We start from the raw sequence: 27,804 nt of genomic DNA on the forward strand, positions 1-27,804 counted from the left end.
GGAGGGAAATGCTGTTGCTTGAGTGCAGCCCAGAGGTGAGTCTTGGGTCCTTTGTGTACAGCAGGAGAGAGTTGCCTGATGTGTCTTCTCGGGAGCGATAGCGTGGGGTGACGGTGGACCGACCACGGAGCGCTGTTCAGACAGACCTACTCAGTGGGGTGGTTTTGGGGAGTGGGCTAAGGTTTATCCGCGCAGAGAGGCTGCTGGACTGGGCAAAGGTGAGGGACGTGCTGGATGGGTTCTCTTCCCGCAGGTGGGTAGTCTGAAGCATTTGCTGGAGACGGGGACCTCGGTCAACGCACCCCCAGATCCCTGCGAACAGTCGCCTGTCCACTTAGCTGCAGGTGGCGGCCTTGCCTGCTTTCTTCTCTGGCAGCTGCAAACAGGCGCTGACCTCAACCAGCAGGTAACTAGGCAACAGATTGTTGCTGTGTACAACCCTCCCCTCCACCCCAAACTACATGAACATTTTCTTCCTGCCAGAACGTTGTTTCGGTTGTTGTAAATGTGTCTGTGCAGTGATGTCGAATAGTAGTATAATGCAAGATGTTATATGTAGTTTAAGATTTTTAGTAACTATCAATAGAGTAAAATGAAACTTGAAATTAATCTTTGTAATTAACCAAACTTATACAAAATATTATTATTTGAATATGTTGTAATCAACATAAAACAATTGTTGATGGGACCAGCAGTTGGTGGTAATGGTTATGTTGCTGGACTCCCACGTAGTTGACCGCCATGCGAATCCTAGACCTGATGGCTGAAAACTCATGCCAGCGTGTGTGTATATGTGCCCAACATCCCCAGAGGAGAATGGAGAAGGGATTGTATTATGGCCACTGCCCCCTCCATGATTTCTCTCTTTCTGTCTCTCTGTCTCTCTGGCAAGTGCATACACTCTGCAGCAAAAATTTCTCTAAAAAAAATGTTGGTATGTATTTTACTCTTACAGTATATCTCCACTTAGACTAATTTTTCTTTTCTTTTTTAAATTTTACTATAGGGTGCACACACTCTCTGGGGTAGGTGGGATGGCCTCGCCACAATCCCTTCTCTTCCATTCTCTGGGGATGTTGGGCAGGGCATGCACACACACTGGCATGTTTCTCAGGCCACCGGTTCAGGCTTCGAATGGCACAGCTGGCCATGTGGGGTCCGGCTCCTTAACCTCCATGCCACTTGCTGTCCCCCACATATCAAATGCCTTTCAGGCATAAGTGGCTATTCACGATCACATAGGACAAAATGGCTACATTACCCAAGGTCTCAGTATGGCAATTGGAATACTTGTGAAACCCACCCCTAACCATTGTAGTGTAGTTCCCCACAGACTTGTAGTTCGTGTGTTCCATTGAATATTAAAGTATGGTGAATTTTAAATTGTCAACTTTTGACTTGTGTAGAATTCTATCTTGCTTTCATTCGTGGAAATATTCATGTATGTGGATGGGGCTGCACATGTACACGTTAAAATGAAAACCTTGTACTAAATAGTACAGTAGGGGGGCTTTGTAAAAAATAAGCTTGAATTGAAAAATCCAGTCCAGTGCAATGCAGTTCGAACTGGCTTCCTCATATAGCTGACTTTAGACTTCACCCACTGCCTTCCATAAGGAAGTGTACTGGGGAAAGATGCTAAAATGTGCTGTCTTGTCCTTAAGGATGTTTTGGGAGAAACTCCTCTACACAAGGCAGCAAAAGTTGGAAGCCTGGAATGCCTTAGCCTGCTTGTAGCCAGTGATGTCCAAATAGAGTGAGTATCCAATCAGTGGCTTCAAATTTGATATTTTCTTGGATTAAGCTAATCACATTCCTGAAGGTTAAGTACATGTGCTGTAAAAAAGAATACTTGCTAATTGATCATTTACTGCTGTCATTTAAATGTACACTTATGTGGTTATCTGGAGTATTCAGTTTGGGTAAATAAAACGTGGATCCTGAGCAGTTTAAGTGCAATTCTGTTCGTGATGGCTGTGTGCCCTTTCAGTCTGGGTTTAGGAAAACCCATCTGCAGAAGCGCTCATTGACGGCCTTTGGGTTCTCACCACTGTTTTGAACACTGAAGACTTCTGCATTCATTCAAAAGCAGAATGCCCGCTCCTCTAGCCACAGAGTACAATAAGAACGAAACTCCCCTGTGTGTCCTTACTTCTCTTCTGCAGCCCATATTTGTATGAGCCCAGATTTGTTAGAAAGCAGTAAAAAGGACGAAAGAAGTAGGAGCTTCTATTAAACTCAATTTTTGTTGTGATTTCAGTTTATGTAATAAGAATGGACAAACAGCCGAAGATCTTGCTTGGTCTTGTGGATTTCCGGAATGCGCCAAGTTTCTTACAAGAATTAAATGTATGCAGACAGTCAGATCAAGTGAACGCTGCGAGAGGGACCATGGGGTTCCAGTGCTCAGACAGAAACGAAGTTTTGGAAGTGCAGAGAGTGCAAATGGGAAAAGGAGGTGCTGGTAAGTAACTCGGTTGCTTTCTTCCTTCCTTGTGAAGCACTCCTTTAGTGCAGAATTGTTTTTCTTAAATACTGATGCTCACTTCTCGCATTATGGTTTCGTTTTTACTACTATTTTAATACTGGTTGTAGTTAGTACTACTGTATGGTAGAGACCAAAAATTGTCCAGTAGGGTGGAAGTTTAGGGAGAAGATTTTTTAAAAAGATTTTTTAACCATAACATTTTTTAAAAACAGATGTCATGGTGGTTATGAAGAGGTCTGAAGAAGTTCTTCATTTCAGGCTGATGTGTAAACTGTGGCTTCTGACTTACCATGTGTGTCTACGCTCCTTCTAAGAAGGAGGAAAATCTTCTTCCAAGTGAAGATAACATTTAAGAATACATGTATTTACATGCTTATACTACTTTGGTTGTACATGTTTTGTCTTCTAAGTTATTAAAAGAATGCTTAAAGAATGAATTCTCTGTGCAGTATTTACAACCTTGGGTGAAAAAGTCATATTTAAACAATCAAACCACACTTAGGATTTCATTTAAAATTAAACTTATTCTTTATTAACAAATTTATAATCTCTTTGCTATAGTCTTTGAATCTAAAATGCTTTAGATGATATTTGGCCGTTGAGGAAGACATAAGTTATAGTAAGCATCCTTGTTCCAGAAGTCTGGGCCCTTCCAGCCACACCAGCCCTGGATTTGAGAGAAGGGAAAAGAGAACCGTTAACAAAATCAAAAGACTAATGAAAATTATAACATAAGGCTGTGTCAAATGGGCTTTGGAATAAGGCTATAATTCCAGGACTTGAATTCCTACTAAGCATAGAAAACTAATTTATTTACTTAGGTAGATTTTTAAAACTGAACTCTATAGTACGTAATAATCATCACCTAAAAAGAAAAACAACTTTATGGTAACTGTTACTGTAGGTACCACATTTTATTGATCCTAAGATGCGCAGTTTTCCAACTCTAGCACCTGATTGCCTGTGACCGTTTAACTAGCAGTCCGGTCTGAGTAGCCCACAGGAGCCTATAAAGAGTACCACTCAGCAGCACCTGAGGTGTGATGAAATGTGGTGAGAAATTTGACCCAAGTCGCATTCTGGCCCTTTCATCTCCCTCAGGCTATAACCAATATCACTTTTCATCCTTTGCATTGGCATTAATCCCTTCCCCAGAAGAACAAATTATTGTTACTTTAAAATGAAATCTTACGAATATGAAAGTTTACACAATTTGTCCTAGGGTCAGTGATTTTTTTTTAGAGGTTTTTTGCTATAGGGTGCATGTGCTCGCCACAGAGACAGAGACAGACTGAAAGACAGAAAGTGAGAAATCATCCCCCAGAAGGGCTGGCCACACTGTAATCCCTTCTCCTCTATTATTCTCTTGGGATTTTGGGCACACACACACACACACACACGCATGTGCTGTGTGAGTTTAGGTTGTCGGTCCTAGATATGAACAGCGGTCAACTACGTGGGAGTCCAGTGACATAACCACTATGCCATTTGCTGGTCCTGATTTGTTTTCTTTTTAAAGTTTATTCTATTCAGGAAGCCAGCAATGACATAGGTTATGTCACTGGACTCCCACGTGGCTGACTACGGTTCGAGTCCTGGACCCAGTGGCTTGAAAATCATGACAGTGTATGTGCGTGCCCAAGATTCTGGGGGAGAAGGGATTGCGGTGTGTGTGGGGGGGATTTCTCACTTTCCGTCTCAGTGTGTCTGTCTGTCTGTCTGTTTTTCTCCAGCGAATGCATGTGCTTTAAGGCAAAAACCTCTTAAAAAATTTATTTTATTCATGACAGTGCATGTGTTGGTGTGTGTGAGGGAGAGGGAGAGAGAGGATGCCCCGCACGAGGTCTCATCACACTGCAGCCTTCCTCAGCCCTAGAGATCCTGGAGATAACACGTGTTTTCACCCCTGTCCTGGGACCCAAACCTGTTATCAGCCACGTGGCTCCCAGCACTGCAGTTAGCTGCTACTGTGTGCACCACAGCCTGGAGGGCGGCAGCTGGATTTATTTTCTTAAAGAAGAAAGGTTGAAGAAAAAGCTGAAGGCTGGTCTGCATTATAAATAATATCATTCTCAAATGCAGTGTTTTGAAAAATACTTGTGAGGAGCCAGCTAAGGGTTCTTAGATAACACTGAGGGAGTGACAAGCAGTGGTCGGACTCCTACTCTGACGGCTCAGGAGCTACTGGGTATTCTGGCAGGGGCCTCGAGTCGAAGATCATTGTTCTATAGAAATGTGTTAGCGCTACTTTTAAGTATGGAGGAAGGGTTGAGAACAGAGACTCTTATTTTCTTTTTCTGATTGCATAACATAAGAACATGTAAAAATTCAAAGTTGAAAGTAAAAAAAAACCAAAAACACCAGTCCTACAGTCCCCCTCTCCCAGGTACCACCATTAAGACTGGATTGTCTTTCAGACCTGTGTTTATACATAAATATCAAAAGTTCTTCAATATGCTCATGGAAAACGAATATTGTGAAAAAATTATGCATGGATTCCAGCATTTTTTTTTGCACCAAAAAAATCTTGTACTCGAATTCCATTTTTCCATAAATTTTTCAAAGTACTCTCATATTTATTATCTCATGTTTTCAGTAAAATTTTGATGTCTTAAAATCTGTTTTTCTAATAGGCAAATATTTTTAAAAAAGGGCTTATACTACCTCTATTTTAATCTTTTTAAAAAAATAATTCTTTTTTAAATTTTATTTATTATTATTTGATTTGACCAGAGAGAGACTGAGAAAGCAAGCCACCAGGTCCAGGACTCAAACTGTAGTCAGCCCTGTCTGTGGGAGTCCACTGCCCCAAACCACCATGCCACCTGCCGGCCCTGTTTTAACCTTCTGGTGATCCTTTCACACATGTAGGTCTTTTCCAGATAACTAGATCCAAAGTTTTTAAAAGGAGAGATGGATAGAGAAGGTGCCGATGATGGGAGTATGGGGGGAGGCTCAGTCCTGTGAGCTGACTGCTTGGGCGCTTCAAATAGGAAGGCTTTGCAGAGGATGAAGAGGATAGGCAGGGGCCGAATCTCGGAGGCCTCTGGATTCCAGGAGTCAAGTGAGTGTCAATAACCCCTGGCCCGGCCTCGGCTTCCTAATTTCTCCTAGGTACTCACAGAGTCAGGGGGCCCTGGCTGCCTGTAAGTTCTGTAGAAACTGCACTGGCAAAGAAGGTGGTTGCACGTGTCAGAAAGTAAACGAGGACAGTGCCTTACTTGGCCTGGTTGTTTCAGACCATCCTATCAAGGGAAGTTCATTCCTGCCAGTCCAAAAAAAAAAAAGATTTTATGATTGATGTTTTTCTCCTGAAGAAAGCAATTAAGGCGAATCCCTGTCTTTAAGATAAAATCAAAGTGCCGTGCTCCTCTGGCCGGCTCACAGCGAGTACTTCTTCACTCAGCTCCTGCCTCTCCTTGCGGCCACACCCCACCACCATGTCTGGGCACATGCAGTCACCAGGAGTGCTGGCCACGTGCAGTGCTTTCTGTTCACTGCCTCAGCTAAGCCCCTCTACAGCAGGGGTCCCCAACCAACAGGGCATGGACCAACATCTGTCCGTGACTCGTCAGGAACCGGGCCACACAGCATGAGCGACGCTCCATCTGTCCTCACAACCGCTCCCCATCACTGTTACTGTCCGAGCCCTGTCTCCTGTCAGAGCAGATGGGTAGAGGCCTTAAATCCTTATAAGACCAAGAACCCTACTGTGAACGGCACCTGAGGGATCTCGGTTGTGTGGGCTCATAAACCATCCCCACCGCACCCCACGCCACTCCCATCCATGGAAAAACTATCTTCCATGAAACTGGTCCCTGTTGCCAAAAAGGTTAGGGACTACTGCTTTACAGCATCAGCCTCTTTTTCTTTTTTTTAAAGCGTATGTGCTTGCCGGAGAGACAGAAAATGAGAAACCACCCCCTGGGGGTGATGGCCATGCATCACTCCCTTCTCCTCCATTCTCTTGAGATTTTTTGGGTAAAGGTTCAAGCCTCTGGGTCCAGGACTCACCCTGTAGTCAGCTATGTGGGAGTCTAGCAATGTAACCATTATCATCTGCTGGTCTCAGTATTAGCCCCTTAAATGCACCTGAGACACCTTTTTTTTTCTTTCTAAAAGGTTTTTGACATAGGGTGCATGTGCTCACCAGAGAGGGGAGAGAGAGAGGGACAGAGACAGTGAGAGGGACAGTGAGAAATCAATCCCCTTCCAGGGGGATGGCCATGATACAATCCCTACTCCTCCATTCTCCTCCGGGGATTTTGGGCACGTACACACATGCGCCTGGCATGAGTTTCAAGCCACTAGGTCCGGGACTTTAATTGTGGTCAGCCACATGGGAGTCCAGCACCTTAACCACTCCTCCACCTGCTGGCATCCTTGAGGATTCCTCTTGAACTCTCCTGTCCTGTAACTGAGAGCTCCTCAGAAACCTATTTTAAGGGGTCGGTAGGTGGTGTGGTGGTCAAGGTGCTGACTCTCACATGGCTGACTGCAGTGTGAGTCCTGGACCTGGTGACTTGGTTTCTCACTTAATAATAGCAAATAAAATTAAGTAATTATTATTATTTTTTTTAAAAAAAAGACCTATTTTAATACCCCTAGTGGCTGGCATATATAAAGCACTTTACAAATACTGAATGAACACTTTGATATAGAATGAGAGGAAATATTGTTACTCTCGCCAGAAAAATGTATATACTAGTCATATACATATACTTTCGTATACTTAAAATTCCAACTGCCTTAGAAAAGGAGGGAAAAAGAAAGTACAGTTTCAAGAACACATTCCTATCTTGTTAATATTAAGTCTTATCATCAGGAAAAGGCTAGTAAATTGAGGATATGAGTCACACACACACACACACACACACACACACACTCACATTCATATACACACAGCTTGTTACAGACATATTAAAACATTTTATCCTTAGGGCTTTAGCAACATAATGTAGCTATATTCTTTGCAACTGCTGAAAACACCTCACCAGTGAATTTCAATGTTGAATTCTCCAATTCCCCAGGTTTTCTGACTTTTAAAAAGTGACCTAATTAAACCACAATTTCAAAGTTCAAAGAAACCTTTCTTTGCTGCTAATGATATTGACAAGTGATGACATGACACAAATGAAGAACGGAATATATTCATTAATTTATGGCTTAACAGGTTGTGTATTGGGACCGACAGATGGCGTTAATGGTTACGTCGCTGGACTCTCACACAGTCAAGTGTGGTTGGAGTCCTGGACGTGGTGGCTTAAAAATTGACTCCAGGCGCATATGTGTGCGAGCCCAGTATCCCAAGAGGAGAATGGAGGAGAAGGGATTGTGGCGTGGCCATCCTCCCGGGAAGTGATTTCTTGCTTTCTCTCTCTCTGATCAGTGCACACTGCCTATAGCAAAAATCTCTCTTAGAAAAAAAAAAAAAAAAAGAGGTGTATTTAAGTTAATTATATCTTATAATACTTTTTTTCCTGAAGATTCAGTACTGAGTTTTCTTTTTTTTTTTTGAGAGATTTTTTCACTGTAGGGCGCGTGCGCTCGCCAGACAGACAGAGACATAGAGACAGAAAGCGAGAAATCACCCCCCAGGGGGGATGGTCACGCCGCAATCCCTTCTCCTCCATTCTCCTCTCGGGATCTTGGGCACGCACGCACACGCGCCCGGCGTGAGTTTTAAGCCACCGGGTCCGGGACACGAACCGCGGTCGACTACGTGGGAGTCCAGCGACATAGCCATTACGCTAACTGCTGGTCCCCAGTACTGAGTTTTCTTATGTGAGAATTAGTTCTCTATAAATTTATACCTTTGTAAGCTGTTATTGTAAGATCAACAATACTCTTAGATATGTCTTACCTTCAAATACTTTGTAGAATGAGATTAGGTTATATGTAAATAAATTAAAACTAATCAGGATACTATCATATATAATAGTTAGCTATTTTTTGGTCAATTCCAAAATTATATAGTTAATATATTCCACTGTTCTATTTCATGACACTAATAATCCTTGGCACATTTATTTATGCAAGGCTATAAAATCTCCAAAGGAATACATTCGGGAGCTGTGTGTTCCATTAAGTTGAATACCTCGGGAAGTGTTTTATAAACCTAAGCTAACTTTGGTGTTTGCAGTTTACTTTGTGTTTGCTTGTTCTCTCTATAGAGAGAGGTGCCTTATCATAACCCTACAATACTCCTTAAGTGAGGGTCACTGCTTTTGGGCTGTAGTCTTTCTAGCAGCCAGTTTGCCATCCTTCATTTCTGGGTTTCTTTGCCTGTGTCTAAATTTGTGTTAAGCAAATACTTACCTTTTCCAAAATAACTTGCAGATCTTCAGCTCCTGTATAATGTGGATCTAGGATCAGAAATTTTATCTGCCCTGTAATCTCATTCCATGCAACTCCCAGTATTGTGTGTGCCAATACCCCTCCTCCTGTAGAAAAAATATACAAGAGAGGGCATATATTAATCTCAACTGCCTAGTCGATTTAAATTTTAAAAATTGATTATTTTGCCAATCAATCTATTGGGCTGTCAGAAAAGTCATGATGTATTTTTACATAGGAAAACATAAAAAATACATTATGACTCTCCCAACGACCTAATAAAATGGCCTTAAGATGGCCTACCCTGGATTGTAAAAGACCAGCATGTCAAACACGTGCAGCATTATATCTTTAACACGTAAAAGATACAGCCATATCTAAAATCATATAAAGCTTATATTCCCCTGCCATAGCCATAGAATGACCTAGACTGGACGTAGAAAGCGCTACAGGGGGTCCAACTCCTGCCAACAGAGAACAGTCAGTGCCACGGCACCTCTCAGCAGACAGTCCCGCTGCCTCTCCTGCGCACCTCCCGTGATACAGAATCACACATCTGCAGATCAGTCGATCCAGCATTTTCAGCCCAGTGAGGTCAAGTAGTCTGCACCGTGTCACACGGCCAGCCAAGTCTGTGACACAGCATGACTTACGCTGGCTGTGGCCATCTCTTGTTAACACTGCTCTCAGCTCTTTAAATGTCTGGACACAGTTACCATTTCTATTCTCAACTTTCACCTCCTCTGGCGGTTACAGAATTGTTTTGTAACCTTGCCACCTTGGAAATGTTTTGAAAAATATGCAAATATCACCTATGGTATAAATGACTAAATATGTATGGTATAAAAGTTCATTTAAAATATGTGGAATTATAGATTTTGTGCAATATTAAACATTTATATTAGTGAGAAGTTTTACAGACACTCCACTCTACCCAGAGTCCAAAAATGTCTGAGCTATCTTACCGATCATTACTGGTGTTCCTTCACTCTGGAAATGGTTAGCCAGTTCTCGTCCCTGAGAAGCCATTTCTGAACCTTGGCTAGAAAGAAACCATCTTCCATCAGATGAACGATTCCAGTGAACTGGTAGGACACTGACTTAGCAAATGAAAGAGCATCGATTCTCTAGATACTGAAGGCCACTAAATGTGCTAGGAAAGAAGCAACAGACCTTGCTTTTCTGCTTCTGGAGCAATGCAAGGAAAGTCCTAGATTTTAAACACAAGGCTGAAGCTGGAGGTGCTCATGGGTGGGTTTACGTATCAGAATGAGTCTGAAGTTCTGGGTTCTTGTCTTTGTGCTGCTGAACTCCTCCAGCCACATTTCCTCTTCTTTAAATTGGGACCAGTAGTACCTGTCCTAAGGAGGATTCTAAGACTACGACATCTGGATGTGAAAGCCAATGTGAAAACTACCGACATGTTGCCCAGCCCAACAAATTCTTTTTTAGGGACTATTTTAACATGCTATGCAACTTCTACTTTTGAGACCAGAAAAAAGGTGGACAGATGAAGGAGGTATGAGACCAGAAAAAAGGTGGACAGATGAAGGATTTATTCTTCTTTTGGGGGAAGTGCCAGGTGATGCTAAAATTTAACTCTTGCTTAATAAGGAATGTGTACTTTATGTTTTTTTTTTTTAATATTTCATTTAACTTCATTTATTTATTTTTAATTTTGACCAGAGAGGGAAGAGTGACAGAGAGAGAGAGAGAGAGATGGAAAGTGAGAAAACAAGCTGCCAGGTCCGGGGCTCGAACCGCCGTCGGCCATGTGGGGGAGTCCAGTGCCCTTAACCACTACGCCACCTGCCGGCCCCATTTTATGTTTTAATGTGCTCAAACTTTCACTTTTTAAAAGATCTTCATGCCTTAACCTATCATTTGAGAGTAGTAATTTCCAGTCATTCTAAGTTATAGTGTGAAGTCAGATGTGTTATATAAGGTCCTTAGACAACAAGGGTAATGCTCCTGTAGTTATCAATAGAAAATATATTTAAAATGTAAGTTTTTACAATAAATAGTAAGCTGGTTATGGTCATAGAAAATTATATTACTTAATATCCTCCATATTTTAATATTAAAATTATTGTTAAATAAATTGGGAAAGATTAAATATATTATTTGAACATATTATTAGCTTATTAATATCTTACGAAGAAGAAGAGCAGCAGAAAAATAAACAAAAAGGACAGTCATAGATCAGCATTGGACTTTTATTCTTTCAAAATTTTTTGAAGACTTGAGCATTGAAAAACAGACTTTCTGTGGGGCCAGCAGATGGCATGGTGGCTAAGGTGCTGGACTCCCACATGACTGATTACGGTTTGAGTCCTGGACCTGGAGGCTTGCTTTCCTACTTTATCTCTCTTGTCAAATTAAACAAATAATAATGATAATAAATAAAATAATTCTTTTTTTTTTTTTTTGAGGTTTTTGCTATAGGGAGCATGCATTCGCCAGAAAGACAGACAGAGACAGAGACAGAAAGCGAGAAATCACCCCCCAGGTGGGATGGCCACGCCACATTCCCTTCTCCTCCATTCTCCTCTCGGGATCTTGGGCGGGCACACATGCACATTCGCCCGGCGTGAGTTTAAGCCATCAGGTCCGAGACTCGAACCCCGGTCGACTACATGGGAGTCCAGTGACATAGCCATTACGCTAACTGCTAGTCCCAAAATAAAATAATTCTTAAGAACAAACAGACTTTCTGTAACTTCACTGAAAGTTAACTAAGATATCTAAGTTTTTCCTCTTCTAGGTTAAGATTAAGCCCACATAATGCCACTATATATCACAAAATTTATTCATAAACTCAGAAGTCTTTTAAAAAATAACCCTCAAGATTTCAGATTGAAAAAATGAGACTTAGAAAGTAATGAGGTAATGAGGGAGGAGGGAAAGGAGTGAATATAAATGAGAGAACAAGAGACCATTTTTCTCTAATTTAAAAAGGACACAATGTCACTCTGAAATGATTTATCTAATTTCTTAAAATGCCCTTACCTGACAAACAGTATTTTTGAAGTTATGCCAATCAGTTGGTTTAGCACCAGCTGTACCTCAATGGATCCAATCCACTGCCGTGATCCGACAAATGCTGCAGGTTTGTCACCGGCGTCAACTAGCGCCTTGATGTGTTTAAAAATATAAAAATCCATATACGAGACAGCTATTAAAGTTACATTTAGGTCATCTTCCCTGATCACCAGTATAACATTTTTTTTTCTTCAAAACAGAAGTCTGCACCATGAAGTCGTAATAAATATTAATGGTATTTTAAAGGCTAATACAATATACAGGTGGTTGTAACTTATAAATGCATTTCTGTACCTGCTGAATTTCTCTGTGTGTTGGAATGGGCCTCTCGGTGTATCCCTGATGTCTGAACCAGGAGCAGATCGTCTGCAGAGAGCGGTAAGCACAGCCCCAGCCGTTGTCATCTATCCGGTCCTGCATGTAGTGGTGATAACCGTATATGCCCTGGACCACGGCAACCTACACAGAACGAAGAAACGTAGTCAAGTAGTCACTTAACATACAAGTGCGTGTTCTCTCTCCACACCTGACTCCTGCTCACTGTTCTCAGCGCTATACTGCTCCTTCAGTCCCTTATAAAAACGTCTTCACAAAACGATGGTTTTACATGCTACCCTCTGGGCTTATTTATTATTATTTTTTTAGGTTTTATGTATTTATTTTTCCATGAGCAAGAGAGACAGAGACAAAGAGACAACACCTCCATCAGGGGTCGCTCAACCAGTCCTAGCTCACAGGCCTGCGCCTGACAGGCTTACACAGGGAGGTCTCTAGCACATGCCCATGGTGCTCAGCCTCACGGTTTCACCACTGTTCTGCCACCCCCTTGGCCCTTTCTTTCTTCTCTCTCTCGCTTTCCTTTCTCTCTCTCTCTTTCTCTCTTTCTCTCTCTCTCTCTCCTTTTTATCTCTCTCCTTTCTCCCTTCCTCCTTTCCCCTCCCTCTCTCCCTCCCTCCCTCCCTCCTTCCTTCCTTTCTCTTTTTCTTTTTTTGTAAGGTTTTTGTCATAGGGTGCGTGAGCTTACCAGAGAGAGAGAGAGAAAGACAGAGTGAAGGAAAGTAAGAATTTGCCCCCTGGAGGATGCCCACACTGCAATCTCTCGTCCTTCATTCTCCTCTTGGAATTTTGGGCATGTGGACACATATGCCTGGCATGATTTTCAAGTCACTGGGTCTGGAACTTGAGAAGCCATCAGCCCTATGGGGATCCAGCGCCTTTAACCAACATGCCACCTGCTTCCCCCACCTCTCGCTTTTAGCAAATGCTCTGAGTCCTTACCGAGGGGCCCAGTAAGACCTGCCTTCTGGGCTGTTCTCTAAGTTCATCTCCTCCACTTTCCCCATTCCTCACTGTTTTAGGTTCAAATATACCAGCAGCAATCAGACCTCTGTGCTTAGAGCTCTCTGAGCCTAGAATACTCTCTTCTCAACTAATTTTAGAGCTTGCGCCCTTGCTTCACTCAGGTCTCTGTTCAGACGTCAGAGGCCTCCCCGACCCTCCAACCTAAATATGGCACGCTCGCTCACCATCCCCCACCCCCACGTTGGCCAACATCTCTTATCTTGCTTAATTTTATTTTTAAAATTACTTTTCAAACACTTACCATTACTTCACAGTTTTTTGTTATACACAATGAACTTTACTCTTAAAATAAATGAAGTGAATAAAAAAAATGAACCAGATAGAGCTACATACAGCAATATAGAAGAATCTTATAAAAATAATATTGAGTCACAGATACAAGAAACAGAATAATATTTCCACTATGTTTCATATAGATTACATTCCGAAGCAGAACTCAGCAGGTGGTGTAGAGGCTAAGGTGGCTGGATCCCGCAGGGCCAGTCCGGACCCAGGGACTTGAAAGAAACACAGGGCACGTGTGCGTGCGTGCCCAGAATCCCAAGAAGAGAATGGAAGGGAAGGGACGGTGCCATGGTCATCCCCCCCAGGAGGTAATTTCTTCCTTCCCTTCTCTCACTCCCTGCCTCTACCCATCCCTGGCAAGTGCATGCACCCTACAGCAAACTAAAAAAAAGGAAAAAGAATGAGAATAGCAGTTTCCTAAGGATGAGGAAGGGGCAAGGGGCAAGGTATTGCATTCACGGTATGTTTAGTCAGTACGCTATACGTGCACGTTTCATGCACTGGTCTGTGTGTTCTGTGTGTTACTTCACAACAAAAAATTGTTTTAAAGAAAACATAGATAAAAGGATTAATTTGATAACGATAAGAACACTTCTTCCTGTGAGGTAGGAATGAAGGATGAATAACGGTATGTGTCTAACTGCAGAAGGTTGATTTTCCCTGTGAGCAACGGGACAGCTAGGCTAAGAAGGCAGTGGCAGTCTCAGGAGATCGTCGGAAGTTCAGGTAACAGTTACGGAAGCAGAGAAGTCACTAAGCACACTGGGTAGACTGTTAACTGTGCGCTTCCGATCGCCAGTCACGCTCACTCATCAAAGCAAAAATCAGTGGTATTCAGCATGTTCTGTGAGGCCAGGAGATGGCAAAGACGTCTGCCAAAAGGAATGAAGTATTTAAAAGATTTAGTGTTTAGTACTTAGTATAATTCTTTTAAGAATTTAAAAATTTTGTACACATCCAGCCACTGTGTAGCATTACAATTTGTAAAATGAATTTCCCCAGCATGAATACACTATATTCATGTTCAGTTAAAGATACTACCATGTACCTTATCATCAACAGATAATTTTCCACTGTTGTGTCCCTTAAATGTTTGGCTTCGTTCTTTCTCCTGATTTCCTCCCTCTCCTCCCCCTCCCCCCATGGACACAGTGTTAAATGTCTGCCTGGCCAGACCAACACCTGAGCTCAAGGAGGGTCCTCACTGGGCTTCCTCATTTCTGGGATGACCGAGCACACCACTGATACAAATGTCGAAGAAACGAGGGATGAAAAGATACAGGAATAACAAATGAGGAGTCTATAAATGGGGTATAGGAAGACTTTCTGCAGTTTTCTAAATCTGCCATCAATTATAGCCCACGTATTGTCATTGAGTGACTGTAAAGTAGGGTCGATATCATATAAATTCTTACAGTAGTAGTATAATGCTAAGAATGCACCTGTCTTTCTCTCTTTTTTCTTTTTTATCTAACTGGTATCATTAAAAAAAAAAAAAAAAAAAGTAAGAGTCACAAGCAAAGGCAGAACCCTCACCCAACTATTACAGAATGTGTATTCTGCTCAAGCAGATAGAAGATTTATGACTTATGTGGTAGGTTGAAAAACTGTTCCTAGAAGATACCTATGGCTACTCCCTGGAATCTGTGACTGCAACCTTATAGAGCAAAAACAAAGCATGCTGCTTGCATAGACTACATTTGAGAATTTTAAAGTGGGCAGAGTATCCTCCTGGACTACCCAGGTGGGCCCTAAATATGTTCTTAGGAGGGAGATGGAGGGATATCTGACCCAGAGGAGGACACTGTCACCACAGAAACAAAGATTAGAAGGATGTGGCCACAAACCAAGGAATGCTGGCAGCCACCAGAAGCTGGGAGAGGTAAGGAATGGCTTCTCCCCAAAAGCCCATGAAGGGAGTGTGGCCTTGCTGGCAACGCTGACACACCTAGTGATACTGATTTTAACCTCGAGCCTCCGTAACAGCAAGACGTTTCGGTAGTGTTTTGTTTTAGTTTTGGTATAGGGCGCGTGCACTTGCTGGAGACAGAGAGATGGAGGTCGGGGGAGATAGAAAGGACCACTCAGGGAGTATGGCCATGCCACAATCCCTTCTCTTCTAATCTCCCCTCAGGATTTTGGGCACATATGCACAGGTATCGGGCATGTTTCTCAAGCCCTTGGGCCCAAGACTTGAACTGTGTATTTGGCCCGGTGGGATCCACCTGCCTTAACCATCATGCCACCTGCTGGCCCAGTTCTGAAGTTTTGTGCCACCATGTTTGTGGTCACAAGAACAAACCTAAGTCTCAATAAATTTCAGAATCAGTATTTTCGAAATTGCTTCTGACTAGAGGCAAAAGAGCCATAAACCAACGAGGTGTGTGTGCATGTACACCCAAAATCCCAAAAGAAGAGTGGAGGAAAAGGGACTGCAGTGTGGCCATCCCTCTTGGGGAATGATTCCTCACGTTCCCACTCTGTCTCTCTTTCTGGTGAGCACATATACCCTATGGCAAAAATCTTAAAATTAAAACAACAAAACAGGGACCAGCAGATGGTGTAATGGTTATGTTGCTGGACTCCCACATAGTTGATCGCGGTTAAGTCCTGGACCCAGCAGCTTAAAACTCACACTGGGCACATACGTGTGCGTGCCCAAAATTCCGAGAGAAGAATGGAGGAGAAGGGATTGTGGTGTGGCCATCCCCTCTTGGGGGTGATTTCTCACTTTCTATCTCTGTTTCTCTGGTGAGCGCATGTGCCCTATAGCAAAAATCTCTTTCAAAAAACAAAACAAAAATAAATTCTGATATATTTATATGAATATTAAAAAACCTTATAAATAATACATATATTAATAGAAAAGTAACAATACTTAGAAGTGAACAATACTAAAATCCTCCAGTTAAATCTTAGACTATTGCAAAGGCAGTGCTTGCTAGAAATGTAAAACCCTACATTAGAAAATAAGATTAGCAATCAGGTAAGTGTCCAAATTTAGAAGAAAAAAATGAAAGAGCAAACATTAATGAAATAAAACACAAAAGTTTTAAGAGGGCATGCAAAGTTAAAAAAGCTAGAAAAAGAAGGCATACACACTATTCCACATACGTATCAAGAGACATACATAGGGATGTTTACAGCAGGAGTGTCTAAATAGCAAAAACAGTTGAGAATATATCACACAAATGTATATCACACAGCAATAAAGATAACTGAGTCACACTTAGACAAAATACCACAGATAAATCTTAGGTATATAATGTTGAGTGGGAAAACAAGTTGTAGAAGATTACACATGGGAGGATACCATTTATAGAAATGGTAACAACCCTCCCCCCCACACACACATATTTCTCAGGTAATATATACATACATGATGGAACTATTTAAAAAAAAGAAAAGGAAAAAGGAAAGGGAATATAGACACAAAACTCAGTGAAACAACAACTCGTGAGCTGTCAGGGAGACGGGGAGGGGAGACGGTGGAGCACAGTCGGACTGGCAGTGTTCTAGTGTAAACCAGGGACTTCCTGGTCCTCATTTCCTCACTGTGCTTTATCACTTACATATATGCACATACCAGATGTTACATAATATTAAAATAACAAATATTTATGAAAATAATAAATAGTTCCTTACAAGAACCCGGACACTCATAAGACTCTGAATGAGCACTGATTGATTTTTGATAGTGAACTAGACTCATTGTCTGCAGACTATCAAAAACCAATCAGCATTCTTCCAGTGTCTTATGAGTGTCCATGTTCTTCATAAGGAACTGCTGAGAACTAAAAATGGCGCCAGCCTGTGACCTCGTGATTAAGGCAGCTGTGAACCGCAGGGCTGACTGCATGACTCAAGACAAGAAGTCTAATACCTAGACTTATTCTAGTGTGGTTTGGTAAACTATACCCTTAGTTAGCATGGTTTCTTAGTTTCAAAATGCAATATGGAGCAAGCCTTTAAAAAAACTAGGGAGTAGGGGCCAGCAGGTGGCTTTGTGGTTAAGGCACTGGACTTCCACACGGCTGACTGTGGTTTGAGTCCTGGACCTAGTAGCTTGAAAAAATCATACCGGGTGCATGTGCATGTGTGCCCAAAATCCTGAGACAAGAATGGAGGAGAAGGGACTATGGTATGGTCATTCCTCCCGAGGGGGTGATTTCTCATTTTCTCTCCCCCTGTCTCTCTCTGATGAGTGCACACACCTGATAACAAAAATCTAAAAAAAAAAACTAACAACAATGAAATTAGAGAATGGAATTTTAGTGAGAGAAATGTGGTATATACCATCTATCCCTAACCTTCTTAGACCACTGTTAATTATTGCTATCTCAAGCAATGATTGTTTAAAAAGATGGGTGATAAATTGTTTTAAGGATGACATACGTTATGAATTAATCCTTATAACTGCTATTAGGTACCAAAAAAACAAAACAAAACAAACCCACAAAAACAGCAAATGACATTTATGAGTTGATTCCCATAAATAGTTAAACTTACCATACCAGACTCAATGTTAGGTGGATTAAGATAAGTATGTGGATTTCTAATGTAGCCATCTTTGTAAGGCTCATCTGGAAAGTGATAAGCATTGGACCTTTTGAAGTAAGGTCTGTCGTGAGGTAGATTGAAGAGATCATGTAATTCCTAAATGAAATGAGAATCAATAGAAAAAGAAAAAAATTAATGATTTAGATTCCTAGTTAATAAATAAACTCAAACTTAAGAAGTTAAAACATAGAAAAGTAATTATATATTGGTTATGTTTCTAAACACATGCATGATTTAATTCACTAAGGTCAAAATGGGAGAGAATTACACCAAAACAAACTAAAATTTGTTTTTGTTTATGTGTATGGGTAGGAACTAGAAAGGAACATAAGAAAAATGAAAATAATTTGTTAGAGTGAGAGAAATGGGATAATTTGAAATTAATTATAACATAATTTGTTAAAATATACTTAAATTGGGGCCAGCAGGTGATGTGGTGGTTAAGGCACTGGACTCCCACACGGTCAACCAAGGTTTGAGTCCTGGACCTGGGAGCTTACTTTCTTACTTTCCCTCTTTCTGTCTCAGGTGAACATATGTGTCCTATAGCAAATTTAAAAATAACAATAATAATAATAATAATAAATAAATAAATTCTTTATAAAAAGTAATAAAATACATCTAGGTTAAAGACTGATTTTGAAACGGCCTTGTAAATGAGTAAATCATCATTAACAATGATATATCATGTTTAGAATACTTTACAAATATAAGAGGCAATGGCTAAATTACAGAGTACAAGTTGCTGGTATAAAACCAATCGATATGGCATGAAAATGAAAATACACACACGTCTGGAAGCCAGCAAGTGGTATGGTGGTTAAGGTGCTGGACTCCCAAATGGCTGACTGCAGTTTGAGTCCTGGACCTGGCAGCTTGCTTTCTCGCTGTCCCTTTCTCTCTCTCTCTTTCTCTGGTCAAATTAAAAAATAATAACAAGTAAGAAAAAATTAAAAATTCTTAAAAAATATATACATGTTTAAAATGAGGTATTTCCCCAATTATAAAAACACGTAATAGTTACTTGAAAAGTCTAACATGTGTTATATCTTGTCTGCATTATAGTGGTGTGAAGAGAGCATCTGTGTAGTTGTTGCCTTTGCAAATCAGTTCACCTTGAATTTATAGACAGGTGCAGACGGCAAGAGTGTTATACATCTTCTCGGGAATAAAGATTAGGAAGATGGTCCATGGTATAATTTGACAGGTAACAGATCAAGGCCATATATATCAAAAAGATGTACCCCCAAACCATTCATTGTGCCAGTTAATCTTGTTTTTTGAATATGAGTCATGATTTCTCCCAACTCTCACTAATAAAAGCCAAATAATCCTATGTATGGTAGAACATCAATGTAAATCCTAATCAGAATTAGTATAAATTCTAATTTCTCTTCCTTAAGTGTGATCTTTTCTCTCTCGCAAATCTGGAAGTAACAGGAGAGGAAAGAAGTTTGTTAACACTCATCAGCTACACTAGGCATGCATCACCTCTTCATGTCTGTATTCGGTTATGAAAATATATAAAAATCTTACAGAATATGTGAACCACATTGAACATGTGAAACTAAAATGTTATGTATGGTTTAGAATAATTTTTTTTTTCTTTCTTAGGAGAGGTTTTTGCTATAGGGCGCGTGCGCTTGCCAGAAAGAGAGAGAGAGACAAAGAGACAGAAAGCGAGAAATCACCCCCTTGGGGGGAGGGCCACGCCGCAATCCATTCTCCTCCATTCTCCTCTCGGGATCTTGGGCACACATGCATTCACACCCGGCATGAGTTTTAAGCCACTGGGTCTGGGATGTGAACCACGGTCAACTACATGGGAGTCCAACGACAGCCATTACATTAAATGCTAGTCCCTACAATAATTTTTCATTAAAAATACTTAAAAGAGCCAGTCAGGTGGCACAGTGGTTAAGGCATCTGGATCCCATATAGCTGACTATAGTTTGAGTCCCAGACCTGATGGCTTGAAAAACACACCCAGTGTGTGTATGTGTGCGCCCAAAATCCTGAGAGGAGAATGAAGGGATTGCTGCATGGCCATTCCCCTGGGAGAGTGCTTTCTCATTTTATCTCTCTGTCTGTCTGTCTCTGAGGAGCACACATGCTCTATAGCAAGCAAACTAAAAAAAAAAAAAAATTACTTTAAAAATAATTTTCATAACAATAAAAAATAAATATATGGAAAATAGTCTACTTCTACCCTATTACATTAAATCTCAAAATATTTTCCACTTATTAGAAATGCATCATTAAATACGAATTGAATGATAAGTCATCTTTTTCCTAAGAATAAATGAACCGGTTTACCTTTCTGAAGGCCTGCAGCTGATCATCTGGTATTCCTGATGGATACGAAATTGTTACAAGACTTTTTTGCCCTGGTAATGAAAAGTGCAGTGGTTCAGGGACCACAATGGATGTTCCTTTCATGTATTTCAAAATGCACTTCTCCATGTCAGCCAGCTGATTATGAATTGCATCAACGAGAAGTTTACGAACTCTATGGGGGGAGGGGACAGAAATATATAAACCAGTTAACAAAAGTTATAGTGACTGAGATAAACGAAAGAATAGTGCAAAGAGATCCCTAATACGTAGAGTAAAAACCTTGATTGGACCAGGTTTGTTAAAGGACGTCTAAATGATGCACAGTAAAACAGTGTATAAAATACATCTAGGTTAAAGACTGATTTTGAAACGGCCTTGTAAATGAGTAAATCATCATTAACAATGATATATCATGTTTAGAATACTTTACAAATATAAGAGGCAATGGCTAAATTACAGAGTACAAGTTGCTGGTATAAAACCAATCGATATGGCATGAAAATGAAAATACACACACGTCTGGAAGCCAGCAAGTGGTATGGTGGTTAAGGTGCTGGACTCCCAAATGGCTGACTGCAGTTTGAGTCCTGGACCTGGCAGCTTGCTTTCTCGCTGTCCCTTTCTCTCTCTCTCTTTCTCTGGTCAAATTAAAAAATAATAACAAGTAAGAAAAAATTAAAAATTCTTAAAAAATATATACATGTTTAAAATGAGGTATTTCCCCAATTATAAAAACACGTAATAGTTACTTGAAAAGTCTAACATGTGTTATATCTTGTCTGCATTATAGTGGTGTGAAGAGAGCATCTGTGTAGTTGTTGCCTTTGCAAATCAGTTCACCTTGAATTTATAGACAGGTGCAGACGGCAAGAGTGTTATACATCTTCTCGGGAATAAAGATTAGGAAGATGGTCCATGGTATAATTTGACAGGTAACAGATCAAGGCCATATATATCAAAAAGATGTACCCCCAAACCATTCATTGTGCCAGTTAATCTTGTTTTTTGAATATGAGTCATGATTTCTCCCAACTCTCACTAATAAAAGCCAAATAATCCTATGTATGGTAGAACATCAATGTAAATCCTAATCAGAATTAGTATAAATTCTAATTTCTCTTCCTTAAGTGTGATCTTTTCTCTCTCGCAAATCTGGAAGTAACAGGAGAGGAAAGAAGTTTGTTAACACTCATCAGCTACACTAGGCATGCATCACCTCTTCATGTCTGTATTCGGTTATGAAAATATATAAAAATCTTACAGAATATGTGAACCACATTGAACATGTGAAACTAAAATGTTATGTATGGTTTAGAATAATTTTTTTTTTCTTTCTTAGGAGAGGTTTTTGCTATAGGGCGCGTGCGCTTGCCAGAAAGAGAGAGAGAGACAAAGAGACAGAAAGCGAGAAATCACCCCCTTGGGGGGAGGGCCACGCCGCAATCCATTCTCCTCCATTCTCCTCTCGGGATCTTGGGCACACATGCATTCACACCCGGCATGAGTTTTAAGCCACTGGGTCTGGGATGTGAACCACGGTCAACTACATGGGAGTCCAACGACAGCCATTACATTAAATGCTAGTCCCTACAATAATTTTTCATTAAAAATACTTAAAAGAGCCAGTCAGGTGGCACAGTGGTTAAGGCATCTGGATCCCATATAGCTGACTATAGTTTGAGTCCCAGACCTGATGGCTTGAAAAACACACCCAGTGTGTGTATGTGTGCGCCCAAAATCCTGAGAGGAGAATGAAGGGATTGCTGCATGGCCATTCCCCTGGGAGAGTGCTTTCTCATTTTATCTCTCTGTCTGTCTGTCTCTGAGGAGCACACATGCTCTATAGCAAGCAAACTAAAAAAAAAAAAAAAAATTACTTTAAAAATAATTTTCATAACAATAAAAAATAAATATATGGAAAATAGTCTACTTCTACCCTATTACATTAAATCTCAAAATATTTTCCACTTATTAGAAATGCATCATTAAATACGAATTGAATGATAAGTCATCTTTTTCCTAAGAATAAATGAACCGGTTTACCTTTCTGAAGGCCTGCAGCTGATCATCTGGTATTCCTGATGGATACGAAATTGTTACAAGACTTTTTTGCCCTGGTAATGAAAAGTGCAGTGGTTCAGGGACCACAATGGATGTTCCTTTCATGTATTTCAAAATGCACTTCTCCATGTCAGCCAGCTGATTATGAATTGCATCAACGAGAAGTTTACGAACTCTATGGGGGGAGGGGACAGAAATATATAAACCAGTTAACAAAAGTTATAGTGACTGAGATAAACGAAAGAATAGTGCAAAGAGATCCCTAATACGTAGAGTAAAAACCTTGATTGGACCAGGTTTGTTAAAGGACGTCTAAATGATGCACAGTAAAACAGTGTATCTGCTAAAGGGAGACCTTCTAGGTTTCAGCGTGCTATTCTACTTCCTCCAAATAAACATGAATTACTAGGTGACTCTTCAGTTAATAAGGAAGAAATCACTGTAAAAACAACTACCACCCCAGATATGCCTATCAGATATTTGAAAGTAGAACCTGATTATGTTGGGAAGGACCTCATTTAAATGGAACAGAAGTACTACAAAAATACTTACTTTCCCCATGACTCTTCTGGAGCGACAGATAAAACCGCATCGACTGGCAAAGTCATAGTAACATAGTGGTGTCCTCCACTTTCCCTTTCAATGATGGGGGTTACAGCTGCCAGCGAGGTTGACATTTCCAGCATAAGATCTATATTTACTACTGGAGGCTATACAGGAAAATGACTGGTGATTTTCACATCACTATCTCCAGCCCACAATTTATTTGATATCCTCCACATTTATCAATGTAATAGCTTAACTATATCTCAGTGGAATCGTCATCATACCAAAATGACCTCACATCTTGTCTACCTTCCATCTTTTCTCAAGCAAGAAACTGGTCATGCCATATTCAATTTGTTTTCAAGTAAAATTCCCTAAATATCTCTTGTATCTATTCCTTCTTCTCTATTCCATAACTAGTGATTTAATTAGGCCTCTTTTAAAGAGGTCCTGCCCATTATTCCAACTTAAATGTCCATGCATTCTCCCCCTTACTGGCCTGGAAAACACTATAGCATTAACTTCACAGAACTTCCTGCCTTGAAGAAGTATCTCGTTTTCATCTGCAACACCTAAGTTTTTGGCAGATGGCAGGTACTCTATAATACTGGCTCAAAAATCAACAGAACCAAAAACAGCAGGAAGGAAAATGAATTTTTTTAATCTTACATACCATAATGTGTCGTTTTGTTGTGTTTCATAAGGCTCCTTTTTATTTATTTTTAAAATAATTTATAAATGTACTCAGGCTGTTGTATTTTTGTGGGAGCAAAGACAACATTAAAAAAATCCTTTCCATGTATGTATTAGAATGAGTCAAAATCTTAGATAAGTACAACAGACATACAACCTTCAGTAAGTCATTGAATTGTTTTGGACCTCAATAATTTGACCAAGAAGAGGGTTCGATTAAATTATCTCTAAGATCTCTCTCAGTTCCACATTCGAAGATTTAAAATCCGTATCACTGGAGACAGATGATTTGCTTACCATGTCTGATAACCTTTTGTCCTTCTTTCTCATGAATTTTCGTTTTGTATCTTCTTCCTGCTCAAATCTGAATTATAAATACACAGAGAGGTTTATAATACGAAGTGATGGTTCGGAAACATTTCTAGGCGTCCTCAAAGACACTCACCGGATAAAGCGCATGATGTCCTTACAAGCAGAGCTGTCAGTCAGCTCTCCTGGGACGGTGTTCACAGCACTGTTAGGCCACACGTACACCGAACTGCGGCCAATTCTGAACACCAGGGCATCTGAAGAAAGCTTGGCTGACAGGTCACTCAACACATGTTTTAGTGCCTTCCTGATGAAAATGTCTAAATTTTAAAATAGAAACAGGAGACAAATCTTAAGTTTTCAATATGAACGTTGCAAACATCCACTAAAGTAGTGCCTGGTAAAACTGACTCTTAGAGACCCATTTTCCATACTAAATAATTATTTTCAAAAAGTTTTTCCCTTTCTGTCTTTTAAAAAAAGGGAGATCACATTCACAGACCATAACATTCACTCTTTGAAACAATTCAGTGGCTTTATTATATTCACAAGATTTTATCAATAAAATCATCATTAGCTAATACCAGAACATTTCAGTCAGCAAAAGGAAACTCTGTACTTAGCAGCAATCACTCCTCATTCCCTCTGTACTTTTCTAATTGAAAATTTTCTAATTTCTCCTCTTACATCTTCTAAATTGTACAAAATACCCCGTGGACAGGGGGTGCTAGGATATAGCAAATATGTTTAAATCTTATTTAATCCACCTACTAAATATATGATTTTTAGACAGTTTATTTGTCCTTTTTTCTCAATTTCATTTGCAAACTGGACAGAATCTCATTATACTGGTCATCAACTTCATCATAAGAAATAGAATTTTATGGAAGATTTACCATTAGCAGTGGCTAGCTGAAAAGCCAGATCAAGGCCTCCTCTTATTCTGAAGAGTATATCCATAGTTTCTGAAATCACCTAGAACAAATAAAACCCCAAATTCCTTTGTTAAAACAAAACGAACTCATCCTCATATAAATTAGAATCTGAGTTTAGGGTAGGTCATTAGTTAAGCCTAATTCTTGAAATTATTTCATGAGTTAATTTCTTGTTTTATGAAGAAAAACAAAAACAAAACAAAAATCCCAGATTCTAAGTCAGGAGTTGCATACTGAAATCACCTGGCAGGGCGTAAACTGATGACCTCAACAGTACCCCCCGAGATTCTTATTAATCAGTTTAAAGTGGGCCTAGGCACATGGATATTCGAAAAGTTACCCTCTGTCCCCATGCCAATGATTCTCATGTGAAAAAGACTGAGACCCACTGCCTTAAGACTGTATTTCTAACTTATAGTCTCCATGAGTTTAAAGATGACATGAAAACATCAATATCATACCGTTGTGAAAAATAATGTTTTGCAGGCTAGCCTGTGGTGTAGTGGTTAAGGCGGTTGAATCCCACATGGCCAACTTTGTGGTTCGAGTTCTGAACTAGATAGCTTGAAGAACACACCAGGTACATGAGCACGCATGCCTAAAATCCTGAAAGGAGGACAGATAGCGGAGAAGGGATAGCAACGTGACCGTGCCCCATGAGGGTTGCTTTCTCACTTTCTCTCTCTTGCTCTTTCTCTCTTTCTTCAGTGAGTGAATATATCCTCTAACAAAACTAGAAAAATAAAAGAAAGATCATGTTTTAGAACTGGCATAGGCCAGTTCTATAACTTATAAGGAGAGAAAAGCGCTTACAAAGTGCAGTTCTTAATTTGGGACCGCATGCTGAATATCAGGTAGTCAATGATAAATAACAAATGATGTGCATCATTGTGGGAGAGGAAGGGTGGGAGGAATTTCTTTTGGGGCGAGGTTTTGAAGATTTCAGTAGGTTTCAAAATACATGCCAAACAAGGGCCAGCAGGTGGTGTGGTGGTTAAGGCGCTGGACTCCCACGTGGCTGACCGCAGGTTGAGTACCAGGCCTGGGGACCTGCTGTCTCACTTTTCCTCTCTCTCTCTGGGTCTCTCATGTCCCAATCCCTTCTCCATTTCTCTACCCTGTCAGGATCCACAGATGCATGCCCTTGCACCTGATATGTTTTCCAAGCCTCTTGGGCTGAGATTTGAATAGCTGTTGGCCATATGAGATCTGGCCCCCTTAACCACAAGGCTCTGAGACTGACCCAAGAGCAAATTTTAACTCCGTTACTTACTACATAATTTTGCACAGTTTAACTAGTCACTCGATCTGTTTCTCTTCTGTAATACTGGAAAAATATAACACTTTCCAGGGTTATTGGAAAGAGTCTATGAGATTACGTATGAAGACACTAGAGCCTTGCCAGACTTCTGAACTAAGATCTTTTCCAAAGAAATAATGTTAAGCTGAGATGAGAATGGTATTAGGTATGAGTATGACAAATCTCCAAGGATGACCAGCAGCCATGTGCCATACTGGAGCCATATGGGAGGCCTGGGTTTTGATTCCAAGTGGACCTGGAAGTGAAAGGTGTTCTGTGACCCTTAGCTGACTGGGAAGCTGAGAGGCTTGGGGATGATTGAGACATAGGAAGACCCTGTCAGGGGCATGGGTGTCTGTCTTTTTCTCTCTCATGAAAGGAAAAAAAAAAAAAAGAATAAACTTTAAAAACAAATCCAAAGGAAGACAAGGGTTGGAGGTGGAATAGGCCTTTCTAGACTGGGGAACAGACTGGGGAAGGCCTGCTTATACGACCACTGCAGATGCTTATAGGTGAGGGTGGGAAGAATGGAGAGGGTGACAACTGACATCTAAAAGGAGACTGGAGTTGAAAAGAGATTTCCAGGTTTTGGGAGGGCACAACAGAGTGGATGGTGTTGCTACTTACAGAGAGGGGGATGCCTGGAGGGAGAACAGGTAGCCGAGGGCAAGTGGAAAGGATGAGTTTTTGTTTTTGTTTTTTTGAGAAGTTTGCTATAGGGTGCATGCACTCACTTGGCCAGGAGTTAAAGCCACCGGGTACGGGACTTGAACTTCGGATGACTACATGGGAGTCCAGCGACATAGCCATTATGCCAACTGCTGGTCCCAGAAAGGATGAGTTTTGAACTTGCTGGGTTTGCAGTATACACATGAGGTATCCAAGTGTAGGTACAGGTAGCAGATTTGTGGATGTGGAGCCCAGAAGAATGGCCCAAGCTGAAGATACAAATAGGCGGGAAAGCACAGACCTGAAGAACACCGACATCTAGGAAAGGGCCTGGAGGACATGGCCGACCAATGAGAATCAGGAGAGTGACATCACGGAAGCTAAGGGGCCAGAACGCTCAATCAAGTCATAGCTTTCGTTCAGATCCGCCTTCAAAGCCTCGAAAATCATCGAACAATCCCAAGGTCTCAAAATGCATTCACAGGGAGGGGCAGAGGGCGCGGGTCCAAACGCGGCGCAGGCGAGGGGAGAACGGTTGAGGGATCAGTTTCCCTCCGGTCCCCGGCGGAGAGAGGGCCAGGGGCGTTGACTCGACACGGAGCTCGCGGCTGCAGCTGCACGGCTGGGCCGGGCAGGTCCGGCTCTTTTCAGGGTCTGTGGAGTCGTACTCCGAGCTGCCAATCAAGCCCCGGGGGAACGCAGGTGGATGACGAGCCAGGTACTTACCATGTCCGCAACGTAGGGGTGACAAGCCACTGACGACAGCCCACGAACTCCGGGGCCGGCCCGGAAGTGACGTCAGAGGAGTGGAGGGGCGGGGCCTGGGAGGACAGGGGCGGGGCTAGGGCGGGCCGACCACAACTCCCCGGGGCTCAGCAGTA

The 27,804-nt window shown here is 41.1% G+C and overlaps 2 protein-coding genes across 2 annotated transcripts; one reads left to right on the plus strand and one right to left on the minus strand.

Annotated features, from left to right (window-relative positions):
- The first annotated feature begins 6 nt into the window (after nucleotides 1-6).
- Nucleotides 7-2,925, plus strand: ANKRD37 (ankyrin repeat domain 37). The gene is made up of 5 exons (XM_006160454.2): nucleotides 7-35; nucleotides 254-406; nucleotides 1,665-1,756; nucleotides 2,261-2,464; nucleotides 2,701-2,925. Coding segments are annotated over exons 1-5 (477 nt in total). The 5' UTR covers nucleotides 7-8; the 3' UTR covers nucleotides 2,702-2,925.
- Nucleotides 2,926-2,992: 67 nt separating this feature from the next.
- On the minus strand, nucleotides 2,993-27,738 carry UFSP2 (UFM1 specific peptidase 2). Its single transcript, XM_014592387.2, has 12 exons — nucleotides 27,650-27,738; nucleotides 24,916-24,994; nucleotides 24,156-24,339; nucleotides 24,008-24,074; nucleotides 23,024-23,181; nucleotides 22,454-22,646; nucleotides 18,023-18,169; nucleotides 12,161-12,325; nucleotides 11,834-11,958; nucleotides 9,790-9,866; nucleotides 8,807-8,931; nucleotides 2,993-3,155 (listed from the first exon to the last, which is right to left on the minus strand). Exons 1-12 carry the CDS (start codon nucleotides 27,650-27,652, stop codon nucleotides 3,069-3,071), a joined length of 1,410 nt encoding a protein of 469 aa, XP_014447873.2. The 5' UTR covers nucleotides 27,653-27,738; the 3' UTR covers nucleotides 2,993-3,068.
- Nucleotides 27,739-27,804: the final 66 nt, after the last annotated feature.

The sequence above is a fragment of the Tupaia chinensis genome, unplaced genomic scaffold (genome assembly GCF_000334495.1).
Source record: "Tupaia chinensis unplaced genomic scaffold, TupChi_1.0 Scaffold000685_1, whole genome shotgun sequence".
Classification (NCBI taxonomy): Eukaryota; Metazoa; Chordata; class Mammalia; order Scandentia; family Tupaiidae; genus Tupaia; species Tupaia belangeri.

Coding starts and splice junctions, on each gene's coding strand:
- ANKRD37 (XM_006160454.2), top strand. CDS start 9: ATGCTGTTGCTTGAGTGCAGCCCAGAG. Junction 36..253: donor TGCTTGAGTGCAGCCCAGAG/GTGAGTCTTGGG, acceptor CTCTTCCCGCAG/GTGGGTAGTCTGAAGCATTT. Junction 1,757..2,260: donor GCCAGTGATGTCCAAATAGA/GTGAGTATCCAA, acceptor TTGTGATTTCAG/TTTATGTAATAAGAATGGAC.
- UFSP2 (XM_014592387.2), bottom strand. Junction 23,182..24,007: donor ACAAAAGGTTATCAGACATG/GTAAGCAAATCA, acceptor TTTCCTGTATAG/CCTCCAGTAGTAAATATAGA. Junction 11,959..12,160: donor CACACAGAGAAATTCAGCAG/GTACAGAAATGC, acceptor AAACACATCAAG/GCGCTAGTTGACGCCGGTGA.